At 40.8% G+C, this 11,835-nt stretch overlaps 1 protein-coding gene across 3 annotated transcripts in view; it reads right to left on the reverse strand.

The window, feature by feature from the left end:
• Positions 1-11,835, reverse strand: part of LOC117941705 (large neutral amino acids transporter small subunit 4-like) — a 27,798-nt gene extending 15,963 nt beyond the window's left edge. Inside the window, exons 1-5 of one of the 3 annotated variants that reach the window (XM_034866726.1) lie at positions 11,642-11,835; positions 8,361-8,582; positions 1,753-1,969; positions 1,579-1,634; positions 1,247-1,323 (exon numbers count right to left, since the gene is read on the reverse strand). In XM_034866726.1, coding sequence (XP_034722617.1) covers positions 1,247-1,323; positions 1,579-1,634; positions 1,753-1,969; positions 8,361-8,520 — 510 coding nt within the window. In that variant the 5' untranslated portion in view covers positions 8,521-8,582; positions 11,642-11,835. The remainder of the gene's footprint in view (positions 1-1,246; positions 1,324-1,578; positions 1,635-1,752; positions 1,970-8,360; positions 8,583-11,641) is intronic. The other 2 variants (XM_034866725.1, XM_034866727.1) reach the window with 2 other exon arrangements.

An 11,835-nucleotide genomic window follows, 5' to 3' on the forward strand; every position in this document is an offset into this window, starting at 1 on the left:
TGTGTGTGTGTGTGTGTGTGTGTGTGTGTGTGTGTGTGTGTGTGTGTGTGTGTTTGTGTATGTCAGTCATGGTCCCAGAAGGCCGCCTGAATAGGAAACAGCGCAGCATAAGAGGGGAGACACACACACACACACACAGACACCCTCACACACCCCTGTTGCTGCTTCCTGTTTGTCTCCTCTGTGACAGCCTGTCCACGGTTCTCAATACACATTGTACTGTGCTGTTAGAACAATGACACATCTGTAGACTTGCACTGTAATCAACACACACACACACACACACACACGTGTCCTTGGGTGGATGAAATAGTAATGAGGAGATGTCTTTTTTTGGCTCCCAGACAGAGCAGCAGAGCAGGTGAATAATAGTGAATATTAAATCACTAATGCAGTCTCGCTTTTAACCACTCTCTCCCTATAGATCTCCATGGCCTCTCCTGTGATGCAGCACTTTCTCTGACTGATGAGATCATCCTGACAACTGGCTTTCCTTACCCACTCCATCCCTCCCTCTTCTCTTGTCTACACATCACTGCGCATCCCTTTCTCCCAGTAGTCCCTTGTCAACTTCTCAGCCATCTGTCGGCTTCTCTTTTGTCCATCTTTTCACTCTCTCTGATGCATCTGTCTTTCTGCCCATCCCTCTGTCTCTATCAACTACGGCAACCCTCTTGTTTTGTCCACTCTTCATTAGTGTCTCTTCACAATGCTCTAATCCACTCTCTACCCTCTCTGTCTTCTCTCTCATCTTCTTCCTCATCACTATTTTTTTCCGAGATCTTGACATATTTTCCTTCCCCTCTGCTCCTCCTCATTTCATTTCCACTCATATCAAATGTTGCTATTCTGGTTTTGTTCATTTTTACATTGTTATTAAAAAAATATGTATTTTGTAATATATTATATGAGGATTCATATGTTTTGTGGAGCAGTTTGTACTCTGGCAGAGGAGGGTTGTATAAAACTAATATGATAGTGTCCTCCATTTTTGACTGCCTGACTCAAAAAAGATGGTCAAGATTTACTTCGCCTTCTTGGGCAAATCTACTGGTCACAGAACTCCATTAAATTATGATTATTTTTTTTAAATGTTGCTGTTATACAGTATATCCCTGCCTATATATCCCTGCGTATTACAAACTTCTAAGCTTATAAGTTTGACAAGTGAAAGACGATATCGGTTATAAGCAGCTTTAATTCTATCATATAAGTATTGTAGTCTTAGTAAAGCTTTCATACTCACTGTCAGTGATGTGAAGGTCATACACATGCCTCCAAACCCATTCAATGCCAAAGCAAAGAAGATCAGGATGGACAGATCTGCAGAGAAAAAACAGATTAGTGAAACAGGCCGATGGGGTTACTCTGTGGACACAAAGTAGCACTCACACGTCCTGTCTGAGTAATTACAGTGTCACCATTGCATCAATACACTCTATGTGTTTGTGTGTAAATATGCTATACAATGTGGGTCAGCTACAAAAGCAATATGATTGAGAGTAGCGTGTGAGGCAGTACGGACATTTGATGCCGTTAAAGTGATGTTTGTGAGATGACATGAGCAAAGATACGTACTGTTGGGATCACTGGCACCGTAGGCAATGAGGAGGCAAGAGAACGCAAAGCAGGCACTGGGAACACAAAGCACTGGGTATTAATAAGGCAATGAATAAACAAACAGACCATTACTGTCAGATATGATATCATATCAGCTGGAAAATAGATTTAGATTTTCTTCTCAAGCCTTACCTGCCCAGAAGTCGTAGCTTCCGTGGACCATATTTGTCCATGACGATGCCCATGGGCAGGGTAATGGCAGACAGCAGGAAGGAGCCCACAGTGAAGGCCAGGTTCAGCATCTCATCCTGGTCCTTGCAGATGGGCCAGCCATTCATCTCCAGGTACTCCTCAGAATCAGATGGCGCAGAGGTGTTGATGTTGGAGTGGTTGAGGCTGGAGCTGTTTTCTGGATGAATGAGAGAATAGAGATGTAAAGACTTCAGATTAGAACTGGCAGATGAGGAAACCCTTTGAAATGAAAACGAACCATAAAACGTTATAAGCACACAACATGTCCAGTCTGTAATGCTATATACCCAGAAGTAGAGGGTAACTATCTCCACCTGCACAGCTATCATATCTGTTTACGCTCTTCTGCACTGTTCCATCTGCCCTGGCATGCTCAACAGTTATTCTTCACACCATTGTTGTCATACAATTTTTGAACATCAACTGATCTACCTCACTAACTAGACCCCACTTTTGCTGTATCTTGACTCTTTACTACAACAAAATAAATGTATTTACCCTTTTTTTAAATGTACAGTTCTAAAGTGCTCGTACTTTAGTGATGAGATTGCATTTCATGTAACTTAATCCTTCTAATCCACTACATACATGGGAATGTTGTGATTACATTTACTTGTCAGCTATAGTTATACGTATTACATTACACACATGCACACAGTTTGACGGAAAACAACTCCTCAATCACCTTGTTCTATTTTATATATATATGAAAATGGGCTATTCGTAATTACTTCATAAATAAACAAAATCACTGAAGGGAAAACAACACAATGCAAGGTAAACAGACGCCACAAATAGCCACAACTCAACCCTTGCATGTTGGATGGAACTCTCTGTAACCGTTTCACACAGACACAAACCGACCCAGTCGGCCTTGTGCTGCATCACTGGTAAACACAGTCCATTGAGTTCACATGGAGTCTATTTTTGTCGAACTGCTCTGTTAGACTGTTGCCTCTGGTGAAGCTGGTACCAACACAAAAACAGACAGGGGACGGAGAGGAGGTCCGAGAGAGGAAAACAACTTCTCATTCACCTTGACTTGTTTTTGATCAAACTGCCAGGAAAACATTAGACTCACTCAACAGTAACCACATATTTAATATCTAGAGGAGGGAGGGAGATATAGGCCAAGGACTGCATCTAAAAAACAACAGACCTGAAAATCTGCTTTCCTACTCTGTTCTTAAAGGGGTGCAGGATGTTAAATTCTGCCCCGTTGAGCACACTTTAGGTAACAGGAGCAAGGGACAGAGGAAGTCTTGAAGCTGGTCTCTGGGCTAAGGGGGAGAATTTGGAGGAACAACAGGAAGCAATAATCCCATGTTAAATGTATCCTGGTGCACAAACTTGGCCCAATGCCTTGTGAGGATATATGTGGGTGAAAGGTAAAGTGGCCTAATGAACATCTGATGACTGAAGAGTTGTTTTAGTGCTGGTACATTCACTAAGAGCTATGGGGATACTTGAGCTTCAGAGCATTTCAAAACTAGCAGTTGCACTACAAGTTGGATAGAACATGAGGATGCAGAGCTATTTTGATCTGTAGGCTTTCATTAAAGGTCATTCACTTCTACTGGGATGCCTCGTGTACACAAAGCGGTCTATTGGCAAAACATTCACCTCAATGGATTTTCATGCAACAAGTTAATATAGAATGTATCATGATTAGTATTAGTATTAGTAGTTGCACTAGTAGTTTTAGTAATTATCTTGGTTTTCAGTCAAGAATTTTAGTGTCCCTAAAAGTTTAAATTTTATTCTCCAACCTAATGGGACAATTTCCCACAAAAAATGATCAAATGTAAAGTCAAACAAGACTACAGTAATGCTAACAGCTCCTAAACATGTTAGTCTGACTCACTGGTTCTTTATTTACCTGAGGTTTGTGCAAGTTAGAATCTTGACTCTGAAATATCACTAACATAACTATGTATTGATTAATACATGGAGCTGTCCCTGGTGCTGAAGTGGCAGACAGATTGGTAATTGCCATTTTTTCTCTGAGCCCCTCCCTTCTGTCAGTTTCATCTTGGATCTATAATATTCTCTAAACTATATAGCTGAATATGTAGCTCCGAAAGAGTCATTCATGGGGTGGCTTTGCTAGTCACGGGTGAACAAAATGAAACCCTTTCTCCCCTGTTAAAAATTAACAAATCGCAAATCAAATCATGAATTGCTAACATGCTTAGCAGGTATAATTCGTACCATGTTCACCATCTTAGTATTCTGTGTTAACATGTTAATATCTGCCAATTAGCACTAAAGACAAAGTTCAGCTGAGGCTGATGGGACGGATTTTAGTTTGTACAGGTATGCCTGATAATGGGAAAGTCATTGAAGTTATTACAATTCTTCTATATGGCCGCATGAATATATGTCCCACATTCCATGGAATGCATGCAATAGTTGTGGAGATGTTAACAAAGTCAGACAGATCAATCCTCCGGAAACCAATTTACAACTGAACAACATTTTGTACCAACTCATCTAGTAGATGTAGACATATTACATTGGAAACTTGATAAATTTTAAGTGGTGAAACAACGACAGATGATCCAGAGCAGCTTGAAACCTCAAAAATATGGGCTTCAAAAGCACTCAAAGATTATCTGTCAATGTGAAAATTGTTTGCTCCACCCTCTCAAGCTGGCATTTTAGGTGTGTTGGAGCATTAACTGCTGACTGTTGGAAGATAGCAGCATCTGTCCCCCAGCAGCCCCGGCTGCTGACTAATCAAATGCCCGCAGCAAAACTGAGTCAATACGGGATGAGCCCTGACACGCACACACACACAGTCACACACATACTGGCAAATACACTCAAGGGTATATAGGCGGATTTTCTGAGAAAGGTTAAGGAGTAACACTGTACCTGCTGTCTTGTTCTCGCTCATGTCAACACCCTTAGAGCTTTCTCATTTGTGTGTTTTGCCAAATTCCTGTTTGCTTTTCAGGCCACTCCCTTCTCTCTTATAGGTTTCCCCTATGCATACAGCTATAATTTTCAAACTGACTGCAGAGAGTCAGTTAGTTTAATAATTACTAGGATCCACTTACAGCTTTGTTTCCTTGGCTTTCAAGTTGTCCCTTTATTCACCTGAAGATAGCACCACAATTCACAACTCAACCTGACTGTCAAAGCATATTAAAACAATGCACTGACATTCAAGTAATAACAGAGGATGTAAGGAGAAGGAATAATGCTACAGTACACAGACCTCATCCATTTAATAGTATCCATGTCATCAAAACATTAGCATTCAGAGGCTCTTCTCCTGGTGATCAGAGGCCGCTCATATAAAGACACAGTCCTTATAAAGTATTTAACAGCCCCATGGCATCATGGAACACGCAAGTGGATACACACAGATAATTTAAGAAGATGAGAAAGGAAACAAACTATTCAAATTCTTCACTGTTTCTTTTTGGGAAGGAAGTACATTCTGTTTAAACAGAAACAAGCTTTTCTAGGGAAAGAAACAACAACCGAGGTGAAAGAATCGTGCAGACAGACCCAGCCATGAGACACAAAGCGAGATAAAGGGAGGCGAGATGACCAGGGCCGTTGACTTGGACGTAGGAATGTACATGTTTCATTTCTGCTGTGTGACAAACACACGCGCGCGCGCGCGCGCACACACACACACACACACACACACACACACACACACACACACACACACACACACACACACACACACACACACACACACACACACACACGCACTTTACACCAGCAGAGCTACCACGATCTAACTCTGGGAGAGCAGGCTGTGCTGAACTGATGAGCAACAACAGAGTTTTACTAAGAATTTGTTCTTTAAAACAAAGCCACAGTGTAGGAATAGAAACTGAGATGTACAGGCAGTTTAAACATACAGCTGATTCAAACAGGGTGTGTACAGGATAACATTTGCACACATGCTTAATAATTCACATTTTGACTTGATATATAAGGTCTCTTTGTATTTTCTCTGTCCTTCACTGCTGTGACTCTTTCTAAATCTGTAGGCGTACTGCTGGGTAGGCGACGTGCCACTTGATGAAACACATTCTGGGACCATGTTTCCTCAGTCAAACACTGGACTGCCTTCACAAAGTGCAGAACAAATAAAGTTTAGCCAGCTTGGCGTGACTCTGTTAACAGCTGTTAAAGAGGAATTCCACCAATTGTACACATTAATGTCTGTGTTAAGAAGTGCTACTGCATGCGTGAAAAAAGTTGTGTAAACCTTTTGTTGCTCAAGATAGAGCGGTTGAAGTTTGATGAATGTGATGTCATCAAACTGTCCATCATGAATCGAACAATGTTAGAGTGTAATGCCAAGGAGATTTGAAGCTCTCTTGGAGGTTCATGGTGGAACAACAACCTGTTAGCACCCTTTATGTTTGTTTTTTTCTTGGTATGGTATCTCTTCTCGGCCAGTATAAAGAGGAGGTTTGATTACAGCGACCAAAAACGGTTTTGTTTTTCACATGTGCATGTGCGTATTGAATCAAGATATAATTTAAAAAAATACAAAAAAAAACTTCCAAACCGACTTTCTTTCATTTAATCTGATTTTAAATCAGATTAAATTCAGGCTGATACAGCTTCACAACAATATTAGCATGGCTCAACTTTTGGTCAAGTTCACCACAAAGCCAATAAAACATTTCCCAATGGCATTTCAGCTTAATGATTAATGCAGAAAGCTCCATTTCACATTAGAAGTAAAGCAATGCTGCATGTTTGCACATATTTGGCACTGAGGAAAGAGAAACACAGTGACTGATGATGTGGGTGATGATGTGAGTAAAGACATAAACAAAAACAGCGCACGTTGCACCTTCTTGACCTGATTTCAAACTACTTGGTCCCACAAGTAAACACCAAAAACTGCTGATTTATTACCACTTAGCAGGTCTGAGAGCTGGAGCGAGAGAGTGGAGACCTGTAGTGATGGAACAGGGTTCAGGTCATTGTGAAAAGAGCTGAGTCAATGGCACAAGACACCTAAACCTAATCCAATCAGACAAACAGCTATAATAAAACGCCAATGCATAATCAGCTTTAATTCACTGTAGATGACACATGCTTTATCCACTTATAGACAGAGAAATTAGAGTTATCTAAGAGCGGTTATCACAGTTAATACAGCCCTAGTGTGAAAAACTACAGTGACAATGACAGTGCTCTCAGACAATGTGAGTAAATGTGATGTGAGAGCGATAAAACAATTAAATGACTTCATAGGCTACAAGGCTTTCACCACTTCTCCCTCTTAAGATGCAAAAAGAGAAACACACAGACAGAGACACAATCACAGAAGACAAAGAGAGAGAGAGAGAGACAAGAGACAAAGTCAGAAAACTGCCTGTGTGAAAATCACAGTGGGGAATGAAGGGACGAACGGCTTCATTGAAACATTGTTCAGGTTCTTGGCAATGGAGCCTCAAAACCCCACTGATGATGAAAATTATTAAAATAATTATTATTATTATTATTGTTATTATTATTAGAACTGTATGTTGTTATGTTTAATCTGACTGATGAGTTTCTACCACATACCAGCTAAGAGGAACCAAAGTCTCCATCTGATTTGATCTTGCAAGTATAAGCAATTGTGTATCGTAAAGAAACAACCTAATAATGACTGGCTGAGTGCAGCCGCTCACTGCATCACCTTTGATCATGGAGAACTAAGGGCAGAATAAAATAACCAACTGTTTGTTGTACCAGAGCACTTCATAGCTACTTTTAAGGCTTGTTTGGAGCCGGCCTGCCGCTGGCATATCAACTTGTTTTCCACGAGGACATCCCATATTGGATCGATAAGAATCTTCTGTTTGTTAATATACAGGTAGCTGCTTATCTCCAAGGCCGCTTTCAGGAAATAACACTTTTAAAATATAAATGAGAACTGGACAATATGGAGACGCTATTTTTAAGGTGAAACCTAAGCACTCATGCAATAAGCTTTTTGTATGTGTGTCTTTAAATCTCCATAAGTCAACCACACCCGCTCAGTAAAAAGTACCCCAGGGTGAGGAATCAGGGTTGAAAGCTTTCGGTTCCACAGGAGATGCCCAGGGTGTTGTCATGCAAGGTTGTCCCATTAACATTCTATTCAAACTCTGATTTGAATCCCTAAAGCTCAGAACGAGGAGGATTTTTGTAAATTGTGGGAAGCAAACCGGACTGTTAGCTCTTGAGATGAGCTATGTGTAGCTTCTTTGCATGGCATATGTGTCCATGTTTGTAGCAGAAGCAGTAGTAGTAGTGAAAGTGGGTGGTATGTGGCAACTTTTGATATCAGTAACTAACTATTGCAAATAAATGTAGTGGAGTAGATTCATAAAGTTGCAAACAATGATATACTTAAGTAAAGTACAAGTACCTCAAAATTGAACTTAAGTACAGTGCTTGAAAATGTACTTCCCATAAATAATGGGGTAAAACAATTCTAGAGTTCTAGAGCCTCCCTCATCAAAACTCCTGAAATCCACCTGTGACCTGCTGCTCCTTCTGTTAAACATGATAATCACATAAAGCTGACTCACCAGGTCCTATGCACAGGTAGGAGTAGAAGCCCTCCGACTTGAGCATGATGAGCAGGGATCCCCAGCCCAGCAGTACAGCAGAGAAAAGCAGGTTTTCAATGACCGCCGTCACCGCCATCCACCAGCGGCGGGAGAAAGCCGTGGCCAGGGAGGGCGCCATCTCAGCTGGGTTGAATGTAGCACTTCTCCGGCCTGACTGGTAGTGATGGAGGCTGCTGGAGCCTGGAAGAATAAGACAGGAGGGATAGTGATGAGAAGATGATTCTGGGGTTAGATTTTCAAAAAGACAAAAAGAGTGAGGCCGGATAATTTAAGGCTGATGATTACTTATTTTTGTTATTCACTGGGAACATGGGCTATTACCGATAATTATCACGTTTTAAACAAATGGTCTGTTGTTTCCGGCAGTCTGCACCACAATTTACAGAAAAAACATGAATTGTTAATAGACTCTGTATTTTGTTCATTGTTTCTTTTTTAAATTCATACATGCACATAATTACATGTAGGCTATATAATAGTCTTTGTTCAGCGTTGTGTTCCTTGTTTTAAGCTGTAAATCTCTTTCTATTTTTCATTCTGAACGTTTTTATTGGAACTGTGTGCGAGTATCTCGAGAGCAACTTTAAACCAAAGACAAGTTCCTTGTATCTGTGCACATGTGCTTGGCTAATAAAGCTGATTCTCAGTAGGCTTGGTTTCACAATAAAGTATTCCGGACATTTCTGTGTTCTTGCTTGGTGATGATGGGGATGATTATGATAGTGGTGATCTAGACGAAGACACCCAGAACCAGAAAACAGCTGAGCCCTTTGAGGAGCATAATCCCCTCTTATAAATATTAAAACTACCCGCCCCCTGACATATGTGATTGGCTTTGCGGTTTATCCGCTCTTTTGCTATTGGCTGCTAGTGACATAGCTCGTGCAGCAGCTACACGTGAGGTTGATACTGTTGCATTCATCCTTTGTGGGAGAAGACTGTAGATGGGTCTTTATTGTCAGAAAATTGAGTTTCTGCTGGGCTTCTGCATTACAAATCAAATGTAGAGGTTCTGAGTTTGAAGCCGGAACCACCTTCACATATTCATGAACTCCAGCTTTCTAAATTTCGATGTCAACAAATCCGATTAAAAAATTTGCTTACTTGTAGCCATTTGGTTGACAAAATGTCTCGACAGGAGAACTATCTGCTTTATTTTCCTTAGTTTGTATGGACACCTAAACGAAAACGTTCCACCGTTAAAGTGGATGCCTGTCGATTGCCTAGACCGTAAAACATAACTGTACAGTCTATGCTCGAGTGTTATAAAGCTAATTTAGTAGAAACAAGTGCGGAAACACCACTGCACGTAAATGTAGCGCGAGCTGCAGCCGGTTTGAACCAGTGCGGCGCGAGATTGTGTTATTTAACTATAAGAGCTCGCGCTAAACGCATATCTGCTCCACACACTGTTACTGACACGGCGAGGACTGCGTCAGTAATTAGGATAGACTGATACATATTTAGTGTAAATAAAAGTGTAGTCTAATTTCAAAAATTTCCGAATATTTTATTATGTAGCCTTTTTTTTTTTTTTTTACAAATTTAATAACTTATTGAGGACAAATGAATGACTAATGTGCTAAATTATTGTGTCATGTGAGAACTGCGATGCTCTTTCAGATTTTACAGGGGTATGACCTAATAGAAATTAAATGCATTCACAGGCGTTTTTCCCTTATATTTCAGGGTGGTATATTATAGCTTATAAGGCTAATAACTGTTAAAATATATATTACTCAACACTGTTCTCTTATGCTGTATGACACAGGCAACTGTTTGACAAACTTGGTCATTTGCGTCCAGCACTGAGGACCATGAAAAATAATGCTAACATGACACAGTGCAGACTTGGATGTACTAGATTTGGTATGTTTTACATCAGTTGTATTGCAGATCATATGCACTGAGAACAATAAGATAAGTATATGGCAATGAATAAAGAGTAACACTGGAACTGGTCTGAACTGGACTGAAATCATCCGCACAACACCGCCCCCCCCCCAAATCTGCAGCTCCAGTTCCCTCCCGGAACAGAGTCAAGTTTTCAAGAACAAAACATCGGTGTTCTGGTTCTTGTCACAAAATAAAGGTCGTACAAAGGTTGTTACTTTACAAGGTTTTGTAAGTGAGGGAAAAAAAAGTCAATGTATAGAAAAGCGTAAGCTTACATGGACATTTGTTGTTTTTATCATTACAATCCAGAAAAAAACTTTAGGTAAAGTAAACAGAAATATACGCATACAGAAAGGTGTACTTCCAAGTACAACAATAGTGGGCCAGAAGATGATAGGCTTCGTCTATAGTCTATCAGGACTGCCTAAGGCTAACTCTGGTACAATGCATCAAATGGCAACATTTGTGTTAAAAGTTGTACATGGTCCCTAACACATAAAATGAACAAATGAATAATAATAATAATAATTCTGAATGTATTTGAGTGTAATGGCAGTATTTTAGCTACTTGAATGGGGCTATTTGAATGCATTGGTATCAAAAAGTGCTGAACAGTTGTTCTGCACTTACGGAATGTATTTTTATGCTTTTATTTTGAAGACAACATCTGCTCTTTTCCGGAGTCGTACGGCTTGTTTCTTAGTGACTAGACGATCAGCTGCCGAGGGGCGCTCAGCTGTTCAGCATCAACAACAGTACGGGGAAATGCCATCGTGCAGCTGAAACAAAGACAGTAAACTAGAAGCTAACTGGCAACAAAAAAAGCTTCCAGATCCGAGAACCTCAGCTGTTGTTCTGCTGCCTCAGAACTGCTTGTGTGAGATCAAGACGTTTTTCTTTTAGAATTTAAATCATAACTTTCGTGCAGCGCTGAATACTGTCGTCGCCATGTATGAGCAAAATAAGGGGAAACGGAAGAAGTGACCGGCCCTGAAAGAAACAACCGTAACAATTCATCTTAATCGGATCTAATGAATTGTGCATTTATTGCAGTAACCCGATTATCAGAGTAAGAGAAAGTGACTCGGTCGATAAAAACACAGATAAAGTTGATAACGGTGCAGCAGCTGTTGCCGCTTCAGTTTCCTCTCTGCAGCCATTTAGCAAAGGACAACACAGAGACGAAAATGTTCAAAGTGAAGGAGAACACGTTGCTGCAGAAGGATGCATGTGATAGACTGGGTCCTGGTGAGATGGTGATTCCTTCTAATCTAATATGAGTCATCCTCTCCTCCAGTGCAGTGTCAGAGCTCCGGTGTTGAGCATCCATGGTGCGGACCTACCTACGGGAGTCTGCGGCTTCAGGGACAATAGAGCCGCTCAGTCAAATCGGCCTCTGCAGGTCCAAATGTCCTTCGACGATAAACACACACAAAGCAGTGGTGGAAATTTACATTTAGGACGTGTCTTTTGCTTCTTTGAACCACTGTTTCTTCTCTCATCCCTCATTGCTGCTGCTTTATACAAGCGCAGGAGC

This window comes from Etheostoma cragini, chromosome 3 (genome assembly GCF_013103735.1).
Source record: "Etheostoma cragini isolate CJK2018 chromosome 3, CSU_Ecrag_1.0, whole genome shotgun sequence".
In the NCBI taxonomy this organism is placed as follows: Eukaryota; Metazoa; Chordata; class Actinopteri; order Perciformes; family Percidae; genus Etheostoma; species Etheostoma cragini.